Below are 20,183 nucleotides of genomic sequence, written 5' to 3' on the forward strand. Positions count from 1 at the left end.
CCCCCGTCCGTCATTGGGTCTATGCTGGGCTATCTAGGACTAGGTACTGTTAGCGGAGCAGAAATCGATGAACTCTGTATGTCTGAGTGCTTTCATGTCTTGCTGCGCTTTTCGCTGATTTCATGACCATCTGCGATGACCCATGACCAATACAGTTGCCGGTCCCAATCGACCTCTTCCGAAGCCTAGCTATGATCCTCGAGGCAGTCCATCGGTTGAGCTGAAGCGTGAACAGGGTCCCTCTGTGATAAAGGCCGCGTCTGACTCCATGTCGAGCGGCGTGAGCGACCTCTACAACCGACTGGGTAGTGCACTCGCTGAGCGGGGGTTCGTGTCGTCACCTTGTGCACCTGATGTCGTGCTGATGGTGAAAAATGTGGCAGACAAAAACTTGGAGAACTTGAAGAGACATTTAGTTCCCTTGAGCAAGGAAGCAAGGGTATGCTGGCTCAGGTGTGTAGGCTACACGTTTTACCGAGTTGCATTTCGGACTCATGGACCGTACCCGCGTGGAACCTACTCAGGCGCAAAAGCTGGCAGCGCAGCAAAGCGCGAAAAAATGGTTCGCTTTTTGAGTGCAGAGTCCGCATGGATGTGGCATGATTTTATTATGCCCATTAACAATTGTTACTTGAAACTACGATATTTGGACACTGTCGGATCCCCGTTACCCCTGTACAACATGCATGCGTACATCTTCACACACAGTCCCATAAACCCGTCTAATTTGATCTGGATTTACTTGGAGCTGACGCCAGCGGACGGGTCTTGACTGATGAACTTTCCCGTCAGACCGGCGGTGATTTTCTTCCTTTGTTCGTTCAGCATGCCGAAAAAACCATCATCCCGCGTGGTCTCGCGCTTGTGGTCCCATTCCTCAGTGTGACGAATGAGTTGATTTTCGTCATTGGTTTGCAAGGTGAGCAACGAATTTACGGTCTACAAATTCCGGTGATGATCGATCGCACAGACCTCATGCATCTGCATAGACACACCTTGGTGGGAGTACCAGACGGGTCTCGGAAATAAGTGACATCTTGGTCGATCAGAATTGTACTCGTCGGAACCGACGAAGGATTCTCCAGCAGGCGAAAGCGAGTCACGTCTGCTCGAGGAAAAATCTGCAATACCACATGTACAGCGATGCATGCGATGTGTCATGTGGAAGCTATATGCTGTAATAATAGGCGGCGCCAGACCTTAGACAGTCCGTTGAATTGTGCACGAATGGCCTCTATGCCCTCCGCAATGCCGATCGGGTCGTGAAAGACCGCATGGTGCGCATAGATCTTGTACGATTCCTAGTACATGCGTCGGGACGAAAGAACAGAGAAAATTCACAAGGAGACACATACCTCCGAGGGCTTGCAGGAATATAACTAAGAGCCGGAATGTCGTGAGCTCTGAGCATATGGACAAGACCTGGGATTCGTAATACCTCTTTGATGCCTTGGACAATTTTCTCTTCGTGTGGACAAACGTTTCTCTCTTTCAGAGCCTTTGTCTCTTGTGTAGTCAGCCCAGATGCGTTAGGCACATTGTCGTTTCCGAGAGGCATGGCAGAAAGAGATCTCAGAGTTGTGGGGTGCAAGACGCAGCAGCGTAAGAGATGGTGGGGGTGGAAACGAAGAGACATGGCAGGTGCTGCGACGACCGAGTCATTTAATTTTTACCCCGCCGTCCCCTGCGATTTCCGCCCACCAGGAGACGTCGGTGACGCCATGGCAGGCAGCGATCGGCGGCCTAATGTCGTTGTCTACGTCGAGCAAGGGGGTTTATATGACGTCATCGGAGGCATACATAGTCACGTGGATTCCATTTGCCGCCTGCTGACTAAGATTGATTGAGAACTCAATAAGTCGCTGTCCGTGTTACTCAGGCCCTTCACACCAAGTCTGGGACGTACGGTCATTCATTCCGCGAGGATTGACAGCAGTGAGTAGTTTTTCTATTCTTGTGGCAGATTGGCATGCCGTACCTGTATCTCCGTCTGCAGATAAGTTCGATTGAATGGTGGGCCGAACAAGGATGGTCGAAGACACGCGGTGTGTCTCGTAAGGTGTGCAGAAACATCGTCCACTCGTCCAGCTTGATAACGCGCAAATGAGTGATCTGTGCTGCTCCGAGTCCGCATTGTCCCAATAATTCTCCGAAGGCCATGCTGCGGAATCAATGTTGGTATGATGATTCGTAAAGCTTCCTCGTCTGCGCGCAAGTGGGAACGGAACCAAATGATGCAGCCATACTTCCTCTTCCCACCGCGGCCCAAAACAGCACGCAGAAAGCACATGCCCAGATACCTTGGCGTGAAGATTCCATGCGCAAACGTACCACAGAACGTCTCGCTAGGGAGTCTGAGACTCAATTGGACTATCTCAAGTAACCTCGCGCTGTTCGTCGGGTAATGCTAGCATTTCGTCATTTCATAGTATTTTTGCATTCATAATCGTGAAATGCTCGTCACCGACCTTTACCGCAACACCTTGTGCAGAAGAGCACGTCAGTCAAGGTGAATCGAGGCGATGGCGGTGAGCACACATTGGGGTTCTAATACGCGGTCGCGTATTCCGCATCCGTTACCGCCGCCTTATGCGAACCCGAAATGAGAAGACGAGCACCAAGTACGATGCGCGGTAAGAGTACGTTGATTCCGCTCGTTCCGGTGTTATTTGCACATGGCTAAATGTGTCCCATAGATGCAATTCCATCGCCGCCATCTAAGCATATCGGCCATTGCGCCTGGAGCTCCAGCGGTGAACCGAGTATCTCAGCGTCTCGTGTGATCGAGTTATTGCGGGTTTGTGCGGGCCATGTGCATGCAGAGCCGAGTCGACTTGTTGGATTATCTTGGAGCGGCTGGACAGAATATCGGAGACAGCACTAGAGCCAAAACGCTGATCATCGGGGCTTGTGTACATCAAGTCCACGTGATTGAGTCTCTATAGAGTCGTGCGTTTGCAAATGAAAGTTGCCATGGCCAGTGCACCAATGTCACGCTGCATCAGGGTTGCACGATGGTCTGTCAGTGGTCGTGGCTGGACGGCCATCTGCCCAAGACTCGAAGGCTGTCCGCGACTGGGAACACGTCTTCACTGTCTTCGTTCATCCTTGCTGAAAAGGAGCTGCTTTCGGAGTTCAAAAGTTGGAACGGCTGGGTACGAGCCTGTTATGTGTTTAGCTCTCAGTGGGACATGCATATGCTGCCCATGCAGTGAAGCGCATGGTTATCTGACATCGCTAAGATGCCAGTCACAACGCTCTCACTTCCTTCCTTGCCTACAGTGAACGGTCGCCTGATGGGTATGGCACTTGCCCCCAGACCCCAATTTGATTCCAGACATCTTTCGAAGCCACTAAAATACCGAATTGATTCAAACCTCCCGGCGGCGGCGACAAACAGCATGTGGTGCGTCAGTTGTGCTTCTATTCGTGCCATACTCCGGTGCATGCGCATCTGGACTAGAATCCGGATTCCACGCGTTTTGATACCCACTAAGCCATCTCCGTCAGGACAACCTCGGGATGTCCGTAGTGCGGGCGAATCTGCTATGAACGATGCGAGCCCGCACGTGTGGCGGTAGCATATGATGGGATCTTGCTAGGTCTTATCGCCCCACCTTTTAGCATACTGCTTGCTCGGACGCGTGAGCTTAATGGCGGGAGAGACTGTTGTACAATGTGCCGACCCATTAGCCGTAGCGCGATCAGAGGTCGGATACATTGAGTCGTTGCGTGTGGACTAATTTCCAGACGATTCCTATGTCTTATCTCGCAGTTTCCCGCCGCATGCTGCACATGCTTCCATCGTAAGCATCTGCCGTCGCCCAGATGGTTGCGCAGAAGCCCTCCGGAATTCCCAGCGCCGGCCAACCGTCTTACTGCTAGCGCTATGCCGCGATGCCATTGCGCACAACAGTCGCACAAGCCTTCCTTGGAACAGCTCATCTTCTCAATGCTATTCTCGGCCGCCCGGGGTCTCACTACCACGCGGCTGTCGACTGGTATGTCTGTGCAAGTCATGCACGGCATATGTACAGTATTCGACATTGCCGTGCTTCTTTCTTGACCGTGGTTGCATATAAAAGAGGCTTGTGCTCCACAATGATTCCCAGCACCCAAGCTCTATCTGTTCACCCACAGTACTACCATGGCCCTCGGCTCTTCTCTCCTCGCGACCCTTGTCCTTGCCCTCACTGTTGCGGCCATCCCCCTCGAGGCCCGCAATGGCAGGGTCACTCTCCCTCTCGCGAAGCGGACGAGCTCGACCGGCGTGGCTAACGTCCTTGCGCGCGACCAGGCCCGCGCACAGTTCCTGAAGAGCCGTGGAAGCAGTGACCTGAAATCGCGTCAAGATGTCACAGCGACGAACCAGGCAGAAGACTACGTCGTCACCGTACGTATTCGATACTCCATCGTCTTTGCAATGGAACTCATCCATTAATCCGTTTAATGCCGCATCCAGGTTACAATTGGCTCAACCGACTGTAAGTCTACGATCGGATCTTGATGCTCATTGAATGAGTTGACTCATATTCGCATCACCGCACTAGACACCCTCATAGTAGACACCGGCTCCTCCAATACCTGGGTCGGTGCTGACAAGAAGTTTGTCAAGTCCTCCGGTACCACATCCACCGGAAACTCTGTGGTATGTGATTGGCACATCCTCTGCAGGGATATTTCTCATATTCCCTCAGGAGGTCAGCTACGGCTCTGGCGAGTTCGAGGGCACCGAGTATACTGGCGACATCACCATAGGCGGTAGCTTGACTGTCACCGACCAGTCCTTCGGTGTCGCATCCTCCTCCGAAGGGTTCGATGGTGTCGATGGCATCATTGGGTATGTATTTGGGAATTTGGGAAAGAACAAGCTAATCAGTTTCGTGTCTTCTAGTATTGGCCCGGAGGATCTTACAGAGGACACTGTTTCCAACACTAACGAGGTCCCGACCGGTATGAAACTTTTGCACATCGATCCTTTGCTTGTGTCACTGAGCCCTTTTCAGTGACTCAGAACCTATACACGCAGGGTACCATCGCCGAGGAGCTCGTCTCTGTCTTCTTCGCTCCCACCACCTCTGAAAGTGATGCCAATGGTGAGCTCACCTTCGGCGGCACCGATGCATCCAAGTATACCGGCGCCATCACCTACACGTCTGTATCTTATAATGACTTTGCCGCCAGCCAGAGACTGATCTCTTTCACAGCCCCCTTACCACCACCTCCCCGGCCAGTTACTATTGGGGTATCAATGAGGAGATCACTTATGGCAGCGACACCACGATCCTGTCTGAGACTGCTGGTATTGTTGACACTGGTACCACCCTCGTCTTGATCGCCAGCAGTGAGTACTGTTTGACAGATTGTAATCTTTCATAATACTGATATATACGTAACCTACACAGATGCTTACAGCAAATACCAGTCGGCGACTGGCGCTACTGAGGATGAGGACACCGGTCTGCTTCGTCTTTCGACATCTGAGTACGACAACCTTGAGAGCCTGTACTTCAACATTGGCGGCGTGAGTAATACCTGAAGTGATCATACGAGCTCTCACTTATTTCTTTGCAGTCGAGCCTCGAGTTCACTGCTAACGCTCAGATCTGGCCCGTGAGTACTACTCTCGCACCCACCATCTCCAATTCTCACGATCTGTTTTATAGCGCTCCCTCAACAGCGCCATCGGGGGTAGCAGTGACTACGTCTACCTCATCGTCAACAACATCGGCACCCCGAGCGGTGAGGGTCTCGACTTCATCAATGGCTACACCTTCCTCGAGCGTTACTACTCTGTCTTCGACACTGGCAACTCCCAAGTTGGTTTCGCCGAGACTGCGTACACCTACGCCACCACCAATTGAGCTTAATCTCCCTGTGGTGTTGGGCTGGTGACTAGGATGCTTTAGGTGACGTGCGAGAGTCTGAGGGACTGCGGATGCCAAAACCAATGTGTACTATCGTGATATTTGCTTAAATTTTGTAAATGGGATTGTATGAGGTTGGTTTTGAACAATGCCTGCTAGAGCACCGAACGCCGTAGGGATTTGGCTAGACCCGAGTCAACACGAGAAACCTCTCTTCCATATAGCAATGCTTGTGTGAGCACATTGCCGCGTTGGTCATTGGCGCGGACCCGCCCAGAGAGAAGCATATTATGGTGGAGGATGGTGCATCATCAAGACTGAGATCTAGATTTCGCGGAGGTGCGCATGCGCATTGTGAGATTACGGATTCGGCCCAAATTAGCTATAGCAGCTGTGTGTATATTATTGTTGGATGCCGCCTTCGTGTTGATAAATCCAGCCTCCTGTCTTGGCCAACGCGAGTGCAGTAGGTCACAAGCATACAAGACGTACCAACAGGTGAGATCAGGGCAAGAACACAAACACCGCAAGCTGGGCTTGGATATTCAAACGTTCAGGATTGACCCTGACGTTGACGTTTGATAAGTAGAAAGAACGTTAACATACAATCAAGAATGAGATGCATACAATACTATCAAGCTACGCTTCCAATATCCAAATACACGAGTACAGAATAGAATTAGGGTCTATGTCTACAACAACTTACCTGAGTGGACCCATAGTCGCAGCAAACCCCACATTTAATCGACGTGATCCCCCCAACCGCCGGGAATGTGGGACTCGGGGTCATTGGCATCCTGGGTACGCCGCCTTGTGGTGTGAGTCGCACCACCGTTGGAGCCACCTCCTCCAGCACCAATGCCAAATAAATTGAACAAGCCACTCCCCCCTTGAGCTCCACGACCAGGTGATGAAGGTCGCTGTCTTGGGTTGTTGGGACTCGACGGTCGGCCTGATCCTGAGCCGGACGCACCAGGACCCGGTGTATGATGTTCAGGTTGTGGGACCAGTTGGTATCTGAACATATTTAAGTGATGTCATGGAGATTGAAGACCACACTCACCTGCACACCGGACACGTCCCGCTAGACTTCAACCACGGCATGATACAGCCCTCGTGAAAAGGGTGTTTGCAGGGTAGTGTTACTACCACCTGCTCGTCAGGATCTTCTGTTTCTAACTTGAATTGTTCTTTACAGACGGCGCAATCCTTCTCCAGCAATTGAGCTGGATCACTTCTGTCACTGCGCCAGATTAAACCCAAATGAAGAAACTCTCACATCCTGCTTCCAGTACTATTCGCGGAAGATTCTCCATAATTGCTTCTGTCGCAGCTACAGGAGCACTGGCATTCGAGCTCTCCATAATTTGAGTGATAATCTGATCCAAAGCTACGACTCTAGTTAACGACGACATCGTCGAGAAAAGAGGGAGAGATGCGCCACCTTCTTGGTTGAAGACGTAATCTCCCCACCGGCCATTCTCAGCACCACCAGGCATGCCGAACATGGAGCCAAGTAAATCATTCAAGGAGTCATCATTCTGTCCAGGTCGACTGCCAAGCATCGCTAGAAGATATTGTGCCATCAATGGTCCATGAATAGTGTTTTGGTCGTCTCGACTAGATCGGCTCTCCCCACCTCTTGAGATGAAGCTGGAGGATGACGTTACGAATACGCATATTCGGTAGGAATGAACACTCACTCTCCAAAGAGTGGTGAGACATGATCTCTGCGCGATGACCCATTGATGAACATTGCATGAGCACGACCGTCGGGGGATCCCTGGATTCGTATGGTCATCCCGCTACCTTCTCCCTGCACTCGAATTAGACTATCAAGGCTGAAGAAATCAATCTGCATACCAAGCCCATTCGGTCACGTCTCCCGGTTGGACTCCCTGGCTGAGAGCGTGTGGAACCCAGTGGAGGGATTCCTTGTGGAGATCCTGAAGACGGATTGACGCCAGGACCACGCATGAGCGAACGAAGACCAGCTGGAGATGATCCGTGAGATCGAAGCAGATGTCCTGCTATTAGCAGCAAAATAACAAACCCAAGAAACCGTCCATATTTTCAGGCAAAGCATCGTCATCAAATCCATCGTGCGCGTGCTGGAACGCTCGGGGATCATCATCGGGATTCTCCAGCTGGACATCGACTGTGAGAGCTTAGACAGGGAAATGTTATAACAATCCACCTTTTCTACAAAAGCACCATTGCAAGATGCACAATGCGGATCTGGAACCTGTGAGATGGTCACTGCAGCTCACCCGCATGGTGAGAAGACAACCAACCATGAGTGGTCTCATCTCAGCGTGGCACTGCATCCAGACTCTAACATGAGTAGACTTCTCAATAAGAAAGACATGAGAACGTACCTCATGACAAAACCACATTGGCTCTCTGCTCGACATTGTCGCGGATAGCAGGTCACTGCAGAAAGTAGGTGGTGGTGGCTGAAAGAGCAGAATGACGTTCGGCTTGGCTAAGCGGGCGCTAGTCGAATGTGCCACTACAGCAAACATGGACACACAACGCGGACACGGGGACGAGAAATCAACTTTGCATTGTTCTCTAGACGATCCTCCGGTCATTCACGCGTTCACGACTTCATTATGGCATATTCAGGCGACGACGACGGCGGGTTTGACGTATTTTGGCTACTGACTATATTCTTTGCTCTTGGCATCTGGCTTGTCATTAATCGCTTTCAAACCGTTCACAACCGCGCTGTGCCCTTTCGATGGCCTGCCCCCAAAGTACGCGCCTTCCCCTTCACTTTCGTCCCAAAGCTTACTCAGATACCTGTAGCCAGTCGGCCCCCAATTTGAGGCCCACAAGATACCCAATCCTTCACTGGAATCACATTTGTTATTTGAAGAAATCAGACCGTCAATGTATATGCCTGAACGGAGATATATCACCTGTTTTGATCCTGCTACCTCGTTTCATCTTGATTGCGTTTTGGCGGACACCTCGCTGGAAACCACTGCGAAAATTTATCGAGCTGCGGAAGCCCAAAAGCGCTGGAAAAACACGTCGTTCCGAGATCGAAGACGCGTAGTTCGGAGTTTGAAGAAATGGCTGGTCGATAACCAAGAGACGTGTGCAAAAGTTGCATGTCGGGACACAGGAAAGACCAGTCAGTATATCTACGATTGCTACCATGTATGGTCCATCTAAGGTGTCGAGTTCATAGTGCTCGATGCCGCACTTGGCGAGGTTCTGACGACCTGCGCTAAAATGGACTGGTTAATCAATCATGGCGAACGGTACCTGCGTCCTGAATCACGTAGGAGCAGCCTCTTGATGTTCTACAAAAAGTCATATGTCTGTTATGAGCCGTTAGGCGTGGTTGCGGCTATAGTGTCTTGGAATTATCGTTCGTGGTCTCCGATCATTGTAATGAGCCCCACAGTCTGATTTAGGTGTAGCACTACACAACGCATGGTCGCCTATTCTTTCCGCTCTCTTTGCCGGTAATGCGGTCGTATTGAAATGTTCCGAGCATGTCGCTTGGTCTACAGATTGGTTTGTCGGTGCCATAAAGCAATGTCTCGAAGTCTCTGGACATGACCCTGAGCTGGTTCAGGTGAGTTTACTTCTCTTGCTTGCTTTGCAGTGCCTTCATATCCACCACAGTTAGTGCGCTGCTATCCTGATGAAGTGGAGGCCTTGACAAAATCTCCGTTGATCAAGCACATTACGTTCATTGGTTCAGAGGAAGTGGGACGAAAGGTACTTCAATCATCTGACTGGCTAGGCTTGCCCTGCTGACATCCTCAGAGGTTGCTATCGCGGCAACTGAACATCTCATTCCTGTGACGCTGGAGCTTGGCGGCAAGGACCCCGCAATTGTCATGCCAGATACAGATCTCAAGCAATGGATTAGTATTTGGATGCGCGGGATTTAGTACGAGTTTCCTTTACTTAGATAGGTCCTGGACTCATTCCTACACACAGCCAGAACGCAGGACAAAACTGCATAGGGATCGAGCGGTTACTTGTCCATTCTTCACAGTATGATGAATTGCACGCTATGCTCGTCGCCCGCGTCAAGGACCTCCGTGTTGGTTCCACATTGTCAAACCCAAACGATGGCTTTGTTTCTACGGCGGACGTTGGCGCGATGATCTCCCCGGAAAGAGTAGAAGCTACGGAATTGTTGGTCCGTGTCGCTAAAGATTCTGGTTTAGATGTCGTGGGTGGAACGCGATACGAACACCCCTATATGGAGTATGGTTCCTACTTCCATCCGACACTTGTTTCGCCAGTCCATCCAGAATCAGACATCGCACAGCGAGAATGTGAGTGGATCTTGCATGCTACGCGGTTCTGATATGATTATTGAGAATATTTAGTGTTTGCACCGGTTGCGCTGTTGATGAAATACGACACGCTTGAGGAAGCTGTCGCGATTGCGAATGGTACCAGATATGGCCTTGGAGCAAGTGTGTTTGGGCCCAAGCAGGAACAGTGTGTCAACCTTGCGCGACAACTCGAATGTGGCATGGTGTCCATCAACGACTTTGGCGTTTTTTATGTGAGTGCCACTTGGGTGAATCCCCGAATCTTAAGCTGATATTTATTCTAGCTCAAGTAAGTAGCTAGCAAGATGTACCGCAACTCTAGTTGACTTCAGCCACTTTACAGTCAAGATTTGCCGTTTGGTGGCACAAAGTCCAGCGGATATGGCCGATTCGGTACGCACGTTCGTGCCCTTGTCTGAGCGTTAAATGCTGACGCACGTGTGTTGTAGGAGGACCTGAGGGATTGCGGTCATTGACGAACCCAAAAGCGATTGTCGTTGACCGTTTCGCTTGGGCAGTGCAGACAACGATACCAAAACCGGTGGATTACCCGATTCCTTCTATTGGGCGAAGCTGGTATGTGACACTTCCATGACAGGTCTCAAATTCGCTTTAATTCCTCTGCAGGGACTTCATCAGTGGTCTGGTTGGGTTCGTGTATGGGGACTCATGGCGACTGCGAATAGATTCACTAGTGAGATTGATCAAGATGTCTGGCAGATAGCTGGGCTATCTGTCCAGACGCACGTTGATGAGTATTTGTATATACCTCGCTCTATCTTATGGATTCTGGAAGATGCATGGCAGCATTGCAGAGACTGTCAAATTGAAGGACATGTGCAGCAAGCGTGAAGGTGGGAGTTCAGATGTCTCATATGGTGCCGAGCGATGCCGTATCGAATGGGCTCGGCCGCTGAGCCCGCGCCTGGCGGACTGTGTGGTCCGTAAAAGCATCCGCACGCTTGCCACAACGTCGACCTCATGCCAGTGCTCTATGTTTGTTCTTCTCACGTATGCACCGTGCTTTAATCTCTCAGCCGCTGTCAGAGCGATCGTTCTCTGTATTGTCTGTGCTGCTAGTTTTCTGATTACATCTGCCGTACAGCGGTCATGTCCATGCTGCTGCGTGCGTAAATCATCCTCCATCGTTTGGGAGCAGCCAGCGGAGGATTCGCGGGACCGGAGTTTGCCCATTCCCAGCTCGTCGCCATCCTTCTGCCGTTTCCAGCGATCTTCCATACCAGGACCTGGAGGTAACACAACGCATGGTCCACAAGCTCGGATGTCTGTGAGACATTTTGAGAACGTGTGTGCACACTGTCACCATCAACACTTCCCGTCTTCGCACTGCCGGTATCCATCTGGAGCATGGAACTGACCCTCCACCTGCCTTCTCTGCTGTATGTATTTATTGGGGCTTCCTAATTTCCCCGTCGAGGCGCAGCAGCCCAAAGCCCACACCTCAACGAACGACTCTGAAGGATCCGTACGATACGCAAGATGTTGACCTCTTTCATCTTGTTTGCTAGCGCATTCACCGGCGCCACCTCGGCCAGAAGGTCAATGCTATCTCCCGGGAGTCTCAGCTTATCTTCTAGGCAGAGCTCTAGCTGCAGCGCCTCTGCACCTACATCGTGCCAAAATACGACTGTTGAGACGGACTCGTGTTGTTTTGAAGGGAATGTGCGTTTCCCTTCTCGTGATCCAGTAGCTGCAGTCTTGTCTGACAATCGCCGCACTGGACTCGTAGGGTCTGCTTCAGCAAGTTCAGGTGTGTTACAGCGCGTAAACGAATCTCGTTGACAGCGGGGCTAACGCATGAATAGTTCTGGGACACGAACCCGTCGACAGGCCCGTCTGACAGCTGGACGATCCATGGTAAGCTTTACCACTAGCTAGGTTCTCCCGCTGCGCATTGTCTGACGGGGGGACAGGATTATGGCCGAACAGGTGGGTGGGACAGCAGTGGGCTACGCTGTGACGGATGGATTTAATGCTGCTCGCAGCTGTGACGGCTCATACTCGGAGTATTGTGATTACTCAACTGAGTACAAGGATATTACCACGGTGCATGTCTTGCGACACGCCGTACCGAATGATGTGCTGATCTCGCCTATTATAGCTGCTCCAGGACCAAGGAGCGTCCGATACTTTGGATTATATGCAAACGGTGAGAAAATGCTGCTTCAGCTGTATTTGCAATATTTGTCTCAAACGTGCTCTGGATAGTATTGGATCAGTGACGACGAGTCAAACGAGGACTTTTGGGAGGTGCGCTGATTTTAATCGGCCAAGCTAAACTGGTCGCCTCATTGTATCTTAGCATGAATGGGCTGCGCACGGAACTTGCTACACAACCCTGGCGTCGTCCTGCTTCTCCGACAGTACCACCGGGGCTAATGTCAGTGACGATCTGTATCAATTGTGGCTCATTCCTGACACGAGTCATCCCGCCAGGCGGTCGCTTTCTTCGAGAACGTAGTCACCCTATTTCAGGTATATCCACCGCTCCTCTCTGATAGTTTTGCATTTACTGACTGCGTGTACAGACGTTACCGACGTACTCTTGGCTCGAGCAGGGCGGCATCACGCCCACCAACGATCGCACCTTCACCTTGGACGAGCTCCAGAGCGCGATTCAGCAAGCTTCTGGCGTGAGTATCTCTCAAAAGTGCTCTAGGACACTTGACGAAATCGGCACTGGGGGATCATAGGTCACCGCTTCATTCGACTGTGACGATGACAACACCCTGTACCAAATTGAATACTGGTTCAATCTCCAGGGCCCATTGGAGAATGGGGACTTCATTGCCATCGGTACGTGCCATAGTGTTATATCTTCTACAGCCGGTGCTCATTGTCTTGCGCGACCATCTCAGACGCATATGAGGCCGGCTCTTGCTCTTCGGAGGGAATCGCTTACCCGCCCAAGTCTAGCAGCGACTAGACTCACGCTGGACCGGACAACGAATTCTAATGGTAGTTAAGAACTCACTACTAAACATACGATATGGAACACTGATCGTAAATCCTCTGGTTGTGCGCTTGCTACTGTCGATTTACATGGTGGTTATACCCAATGTACGCCTCATAGTGTTGTGAATGTATGCCGAAATTCGGAATGAGGTTTCAGCGTTTGACTCGATAAAGTGGTTTTCTAGTTCCAGGCCACGCCCTACAGTTTTTCATATGGATAAAGCACATTTCATATTGGCATGCCTGGGCGTCTGCTCAGCATCCACAACGCCAGAATAGGAAATCTAATTTCCTTTCCTGTAAGGGTTACTCGGTTGCACAAGTTCTATCGTGATTCATCGGGTTCTCGCAGATGCGTTCTCCGGCAGTATAACGATACAGTCAGTGCATATACATAGCTTTGGTTAGACAAATATTGCGTGATTAAAAGCTTGACGTCAGTGGTTGAAGTCAGCGGAAAGTCACGCAGCCTTAGAGCTTCTGTAGAAGTGTGATCATGTAGCACATTGACGGCGTCATTCGGAGGTACATGAGGGGACGCGAAGCTAGAATAATCAGAAACCATTGACAAAGATGAATTCGATGCCTGCATCCTTGGAATGAACTACATCACGGGTCCACCGAATTCATCAGGAAAGTCGTCATGCCCTAATACTTGTCTTCGAATGCCCTGGCCTCTTCAGCATGAGAGCCATGATCACGGCGGTTATACTCACTGAAAGTATTCTATGATTTTGTGTTTCAAGGTGGAAGAATAGACACCTTACCTCGTCAGATATATCATCTAACTCGCGCCTGCAAAGAGTCAACGTCTATCGACCAACCCCATGACAACAAGTGAACTCACTAAGCCAAACTATCATTCAGAGCACGATGTATTGGAGGGATAAAATGCTTACCTCTTCTTTGGATCTCTCCTTAATGTGATGGATAGCTTCGCTGACTTTCTGCTTCAACGACTCCGCCACCCCCTCTCCATGACGGTCGGTGGCTGCCTTGCCGGTGTATCCGGCTTGGCCGGTTATGGAGATATCTTCGCGGGGCTGAGACGACTCGTACAGTCAGAGTGCATGGATTGCGTCAGTACGCACGTTCGTAGAGTGAACAATCTGATCAGCCATGGCTTGAAATACGCGAGTTGGAAGAGATACTGCAGACGACGAAGACAGTGACGAAGGGGTTCGAGGCGCGCATTGGGAGAGACGAAGGTTTTATATGAGATGTGCGTCAGAGGGGTGAAACATGACGTAGCAGGAGACAGTCGACACCGTGACGCGTGAAGGATACGAAGGTGGGAAACAATCCTGTCAACGGACGAGAGCCACAGCTGCTCTGAGCGCTGTTCGTAGATTCCCTGGTTTTAGGTATTAATAATCACTTGTAAATAGCCTCGACGAATCCTTTTACACGACCAGTATCATCTCGCCAGAATGAAGCACTTCTTTAGATCTCGTGGAAGAGTCTGTGCAGACATATCCACATTAAAATACATTCTTGAATTAACTGTTACATGGAGAGAACGGACCGTTTTGGAGTTGAAATCGCCTTCAAGGTTGGATTGCGACGCGTCTTAGATTTGTCCCTCGGACAAATCTAAGACGCGTCAGACACGTGACCGCGTTTTATCTGGGACGCATTCGGGACAGTGACACGGCCTTGCCCACGTTTCCCTCGAGTAATCAGCCAGCTGGCATGAGGGTGGCCACGGAGACAACACACATCCGTGCACAAGTCAGCTGGAGACACAAGATCCGGAAAGTCTGTGCGATGAGTCGTTCTGTGCCACTGTCATGCCTGTCGGATCAAGGTATCAAACATGTCCCCCAGTATCCTGCACAAATAAAACAACTTGAACAGCTCATCGGGAGGTTGGTGCGTCAACACCTGCATCCTCACCCGATCCTTGGCCCTGTGTTTCCGGTGTGACGTGTACCGCGGCGATGGTAGGTTCACGCCGAATATCCTCGGAATTTGATACCCGCACATCTACAACGAGGGCGCTTTCTTCGACTTCTCCTGCCGCCTCAGCTGCACTCGAATCAATCAGAAACGACCGGACGTTTGCACCAGCTCGCTCCGACCACCGGCCTCCGAGGGCGCGGCTCGGATACTATAAACAGTCCATGTCGACGAAGTACTAGGCAGAGGGCTCTAATGGCGCACACACCTCATCGTAACGCGGACCTATCACCTCCGCGCTATCACCATGCAATCAGGTGCACATTAGTGCTGTTCGAAACGCCCCAGCTGATCCACAACTTCTCGAACTCAATTGCCCCACTATTGCTCTCCACAGTTATCAAGCGATCGAGGGGCCCCATTCGACGATAAGATTATCATTGTCGTTTGGAGCTGGTCAAGGCTGGTGCTGCAAGACATGAAGAGGTGATGGTACGGAAAGGGATACATGCGTCTGCTCTGAGCTAGGAACCGCTTGCGCTGTATTCACTGTACGGGACAAATCAGGATCCATGTATTTCGGGTACTCTTCCGAGAGACTCTGACAAGATGGTCGGGGAAACGCTTACAGTTTTTCTGGATGACCTTTTGTGTAGCGAAATTCACTATCGCCTTTTCTATGGGTGACTGCCATTGAGTCGCCCACATCTGATCGAGCGATATCGGCCGTCGCGCCGCACAGTGAATGCCGTCGCGTACTCTCTTCCGGTTAGAATTCAGGATTCTCGCAAGTGAAGTAGGGTCGCATGACTGAGCTAAGCGCATCGTATGGGGACACGTGGTACGCAGGGGCATCGCAAACAGGTGCAAGGGGCAACGAAGCTGCTTCGCTCTAGTTCTCCGCACCTTCCAACTTCGCGTATGTGGTACTGTATGCGGTTGTATGATCGTGGGCATACAGGACCACAGACGCACCGGAGCTGTATTCGCCGGCGGAATGACCTTGGCGCTGTAACAGCGATCTTGCAGCGACCAGACTGAAGGTTCGCTGTTGACATTTAGAAATACGCAGATTTTAAAAGCACTTGAACGAAAAAAATGTAAATACAGCGCCGTAAAGTCAAGAACTCGTGATGGCGGGATTCAGCGGCAGCTGAATAGCCGTTTTTTGTAATAGAATGGCGCACAACCTGATTGGTGCTGACTCCAATTCTACAGATGCCGTGCACAACTCACAGTGATTCCATAACAGAGCAATACGAGACATGAGGGCATTGTCAGCTGGGGCTTGGGCTGCTGAGAAGGTACTTCGTAATTTGCATGTTGCAATCACCGCTTTAATGATGGCGCCCCAAAGAACAAAGTTCTTCGCGGTCGGATCTTTAGCAGGAGTAGCAGGGAAGAAAGCAAGCAAAAAGAGAGCGATTGGAAAGTGCATTACTGGTGAACAACAAGATTGTGCAGACTGTGAAGGGTCTATCTGCCACCAGACTCGATGCAATCACGCAGAGCATTACACTGTCCGAACGGTCCAGTTCCAATTGCCGTAATGACCGTTGATGTACTTACCTCTCTGTCGTCGCCTTCACGCCCCTAGAACACTCCCGGAACCTTGGCAGGAGTACAGGCTACCCTATCCGGCATAGTGAAAGACGTCAGCAGGCAACACTCTGAACTAAACGACAAGAACGGATACTGTACGGGATATCATTACCTCACTGCACAATCACGTAACGAGACAGAAGTAGAACTTGGGAATAGCCAGTACACCCAGCAGAAGAGGCAATGGCGAGGAAATTTATGTCCAGGTCGACACCGATGAATGACCCTTGCTCGTCATGTCAGATCGCCGCGGATCAACGAGGTTCCGTGTCTGAAAGTGGCTCGATTCAAGGACACAATCAGCCAGACCAAGGTGTTGGAGACGGCATATTTTTGTGCTGGCCAGGAAGAAGGAGACGGGTGGAACTCTGAGGCAGTGAATGAGCGACGTCACAGGCGGTGTAACAATAATGTGTTTGCGTAATTGCAAGCCCTACTCTGGGTATTTACTCACAGTGGAGCGAGGAAGGACAACGCCATGCCGCACGCGGTGTGTCATTTCGCTGCAACTTCTGCGATATGATCTAGCTGCTTGGCGACTAAGCCTCACTCTGAGCCGTGCTCAAGATTGTGCGCAGTGGCATCTCAAAGAGATGTGATTGTGAATAGATTGGAGGCGAGGAGCTAAGCAGACCGAAGACGGCGGCTTGGAAAGTGGGGGAGTAATTTTTGGCGATTATCTAGGAGCGCCCGAGGTAAGCGCGGGAAGCAGCGCCGTCCGGCCTCGCCTTATCTGATCACTCTTGTTCCCACGGCACCGCCATTCCCTTTTTTGGCACCGGGGCCGCCTGCTCGGCCGGGATGGAGTGTCCCACATGCGATAACCCGGCGGCGATTGACGTCAGAGTCTAAAAGTTGTTTAAGGACGCCCGAAATGGCAGATCGCTTCAGCGCCGTCCGAGTCTTTCTCGTCTGTCCCCGTGCTGCCATCGTCCGACATCCGCCTCTCGCGCAATCGCCGCGCCCCTCTTTCTCGTACATAAAGGTTTGTCCGTCGTCTCTCCCGCCTCCCAGCGTGGTTTTCTTTGTCCTCTCGTCTGCAACCCGTCCCTTTGTACCAGCTGCATATATACCAACCTCCCTCTCGCATCCCTTCCTTCTCAAAACGATGGGTGAAGCGATGACTGACTACTTCCCTCCCACTCCTCCTACGGATACAGACGCTAAATACAGCATGCCCAACTCCGTTGTTCCCAATGGTGCTGCCCCGCCGCCCAACGAGCCCACCAAGACAAAGGGCATGCCCAACAAAATGTCCCTCACCCTTTCTCATCTACCCAGCAAGAAGGATATCAAGGTTGTCTATCCAAGAACCCCGTCTTCTGTGAGTGGTGCACGCTCGGGACAGAGTTGAGTAGCACACAAAGCGCATATATGCGCCAACTATGTCTTGTTCACATACAAGCCTTACTCGTCCTTTTGTTTTGCGCGTACTTCGGGGAATACTCACCATCCATATCTAGATTGACCCCAACAATCCGCCATGGCCCGCCTTCCGTGGCTATCATACGTTCGTACTTGTCGTTCTTAATATCTTGATTATTGAGCTTGACCCCGCAACAGCTACTCCTTCGCCTACGCGACTATGGGCCACCGTCTTCCCACCATCTTGAGTAAAGCCATTGACGACGTCGTCGAAACTCTCAACCAAGAATCTGAGGAAGAGAGGGTCACTGACCTTATTGAATGTATAAGCCGCATGGATAAATTGAAGGAAGATTTGCAGTCTCAGGCACGCCTTCGGCCTATTATTGACGATGGGGAGGCCGACGTCGCACTCTGGAACAAAGAAATTGCAAAGTACTTCCAAGGTATGTGGTTGGGATGTTTTCTGCTCCTTCCCGCGCGAGAGTGTTGAGCCAATTGAGCAATTTTATTACCCGATTGGGACGATCGTCCCCCTGTTGTTCTGGACGCGTGAAAGCATCATCACTGACGCGTGACCGTGTTTTGTTCACAGGCAAGGATTTCATGAACGCGCCGTGGCTATTCGCGGAAGCGTACAAGTATCGACGTCTGCGCGAGTGCTTCAGTGTAAGCAAGTACTGGCAACATTATGACGTTTTCTTCCGCCAAAAGGTATGTATTTCTAACTCGCTGCTGGTCTCGTGTTTTGTATCTTACAAGCGTCACTCACTCACTCACTACTAGTGCGACACTTTCTCTCGGTCTGGTGATGCCGTATTCGAGCTCTCGACTCGTTTCTTGGAGCCGTTCAAACATAAGGAGGGTTTGTCGGATGCTGAGAAGCTCGAGGCGGAGCGTCTTATGTTTATGGAGCTAACGCAAAGTGCGCCTTTCACTTTACAGGCCTATCATTTATCACTAACGCTGATCCTTGTAGTCTGCCTTTGGGGCAACTCCACTGACCTTTCGCTACTAATCAACATGACGGAGGAGCAGATTAAATCCTTGCAGTCGACGGGTGGTGAACACCTCGCTGCAACAGAGAAAAATATTTTGGGCAACGACATGGCGCGTTTGTGGGAGACAATGAAAAATCTCAAAACAAATACGGGTGGACGAATTGACTTCGTGCTGGACAATGCCGGTTTTGAGTTGTATTGCGATTGCGTTTATGGTACGTTGCGAACTTGTTGGTTCAATGTCTGAATATTCACCGTATTGGTACAGCGGACTTTCTTATTCAGAGCGGGCTTGCGAAAGAGGTCCGCTTCCATGGCAAGCGCTATCCCTGGTTTGTGTCGGACGTCACAAAGAAGGATTGGAACTGGCTTCTCAACTCAATGGTTTACGGGCATTTATTCCCAAAGGCAACAGACGAGGAAATGGAGAGTCTCCGGAGACTTGGCTTAAGGTGGAAGGTGAGTAAATGGCCCGTCGAGTACCCGTGTGATCTTCTAAACCAAGTTGAATGATTCAAGCAATACGAAAAGGAAGGCAAATGGATTTATGAACAGCATCCGTTTTGGTGTACGGGGTACACCTACTGGGACCTCCATAGCGAAGCGCCCGACTTGTTCCTTCATCTTTCTCGCTCGGACCTCGTCATCTTTAAAGGTGATCTGAATCATCGTAAAGTGAGTGCCGGCCTATTCTGCTCAGATCTCGTTTTATAGTTGCTAACTATATTCACAGCTGACTTACGACTGTGCTGCTCCACCATCGACTGAGTTCGAGATCGCCATAGGTCCGATGGCATCTGCAGCCGGTGCTCCTCGTATTTGCAGTCTACGTACCATCAAAAGCGATGTCGTCGTCGGCCTGGGTTCGGATGGTGATGTACTTGCGGAGAAGTTAGATACGGAGGAAGCAGGTTGGAAGATCAGCGGCAAATATGTAAGGTCGATTTTCTACGTTGCTTGTAGACGTTGCTAATTTTGCACAGGCTGTTGTACTCCTATCTGAAGGCCGACCGGGAGAGAAAGTCCGCTTTGCTTAAGCGGTCGGCGTCTCTAGGATTGTGCTTCCAGCTGTTAGACCTTCATCCGCCATTATCCTGAGCTTTTACAGCCCCCACATGATCTTCGCTGAACATTTATTTTAGATTTGCGAGTCACTGCCAGCG

At 50.8% G+C, this 20,183-nt stretch overlaps 6 protein-coding genes across 6 annotated transcripts; 4 read left to right on the plus strand and 2 right to left on the minus strand.

Moving 5' to 3' along the window:
* Window positions 1–21: 21 nt before the first annotated feature.
* On the plus strand, window positions 22–575 carry FIBRA_05891 (uncharacterized protein; the record flags this gene model as incomplete). Its single annotated transcript, XM_012327638.1, has 4 exons — window positions 22–76; window positions 156–327; window positions 384–453; window positions 525–575. The coding sequence occupies 4 exons, from the start codon at window positions 22–24 to the stop codon at window positions 573–575; spliced, it is 348 nt and encodes a 115-aa protein (XP_012183028.1).
* Window positions 576–738: 163 nt separating this feature from the next.
* On the minus strand, window positions 739–1,558 carry FIBRA_05892 (uncharacterized protein; the record flags this gene model as incomplete). Its single annotated transcript, XM_012327639.1, has 5 exons — window positions 739–939; window positions 996–1,121; window positions 1,200–1,301; window positions 1,356–1,379; window positions 1,439–1,558. 5 exons carry the CDS (start codon window positions 1,556–1,558, stop codon window positions 739–741), a joined length of 573 nt encoding a protein of 190 aa, XP_012183029.1.
* Window positions 1,559–4,147: 2,589 nt separating this feature from the next.
* On the plus strand, window positions 4,148–5,864 carry FIBRA_05893 (uncharacterized protein; the record flags this gene model as incomplete). Its single annotated transcript, XM_012327640.1, has 10 exons — window positions 4,148–4,393; window positions 4,463–4,484; window positions 4,551–4,648; window positions 4,698–4,840; window positions 4,895–4,953; window positions 5,007–5,154; window positions 5,208–5,344; window positions 5,406–5,524; window positions 5,575–5,613; window positions 5,667–5,864. The coding sequence occupies 10 exons, from the start codon at window positions 4,148–4,150 to the stop codon at window positions 5,862–5,864; spliced, it is 1,209 nt and encodes a 402-aa protein (XP_012183030.1).
* A 743-nt stretch (window positions 5,865–6,607) lies between these two features.
* On the minus strand, window positions 6,608–8,392 carry FIBRA_05894 (uncharacterized protein; the record flags this gene model as incomplete). The annotated part of the gene is made up of 9 exons (XM_012327641.1): window positions 6,608–6,884; window positions 6,931–7,093; window positions 7,147–7,520; window positions 7,571–7,683; window positions 7,731–7,861; window positions 7,921–8,014; window positions 8,065–8,112; window positions 8,162–8,188; window positions 8,246–8,392. The coding sequence occupies 9 exons, from the start codon at window positions 8,390–8,392 to the stop codon at window positions 6,608–6,610; spliced, it is 1,374 nt and encodes a 457-aa protein (XP_012183031.1).
* Window positions 8,393–8,482: 90 nt separating this feature from the next.
* Window positions 8,483–13,124, plus strand: FIBRA_05895 (uncharacterized protein; the record flags this gene model as incomplete). The annotated part of the gene is made up of 23 exons (XM_012327642.1): window positions 8,483–8,626; window positions 8,679–9,009; window positions 9,067–9,249; window positions 9,302–9,459; window positions 9,510–9,605; window positions 9,656–9,780; window positions 9,831–10,174; window positions 10,229–10,410; window positions 10,510–10,570; window positions 10,627–10,753; window positions 10,805–10,828; window positions 11,776–11,860; window positions 11,928–11,948; window positions 12,004–12,055; window positions 12,112–12,127; window positions 12,184–12,244; window positions 12,300–12,347; window positions 12,407–12,448; window positions 12,501–12,578; window positions 12,635–12,673; window positions 12,727–12,831; window positions 12,892–12,994; window positions 13,057–13,124. 23 exons carry the CDS (start codon window positions 8,483–8,485, stop codon window positions 13,122–13,124), a joined length of 2,493 nt encoding a protein of 830 aa, XP_012183032.1.
* Window positions 13,125–17,528: 4,404 nt separating this feature from the next.
* Window positions 17,529–20,057, plus strand: FIBRA_05896 (uncharacterized protein; the record flags this gene model as incomplete). The annotated part of the gene is made up of 10 exons (XM_012327643.1): window positions 17,529–17,978; window positions 18,118–18,164; window positions 18,218–18,465; window positions 18,615–18,733; window positions 18,806–18,944; window positions 18,999–19,235; window positions 19,289–19,479; window positions 19,540–19,695; window positions 19,754–19,954; window positions 20,004–20,057. 10 exons carry the CDS (start codon window positions 17,529–17,531, stop codon window positions 20,055–20,057), a joined length of 1,842 nt encoding a protein of 613 aa, XP_012183033.1.
* Between the last annotated feature and the right edge of the window lie 126 nt (window positions 20,058–20,183).

Source organism: Fibroporia radiculosa (assembly GCF_000313525.1).
Source record: "Fibroporia radiculosa TFFH 294 genomic supercontigs, scaffold5655, whole genome shotgun sequence".
In the NCBI taxonomy this organism is placed as follows: domain Eukaryota; kingdom Fungi; phylum Basidiomycota; class Agaricomycetes; order Polyporales; family Fibroporiaceae; genus Fibroporia; species Fibroporia radiculosa.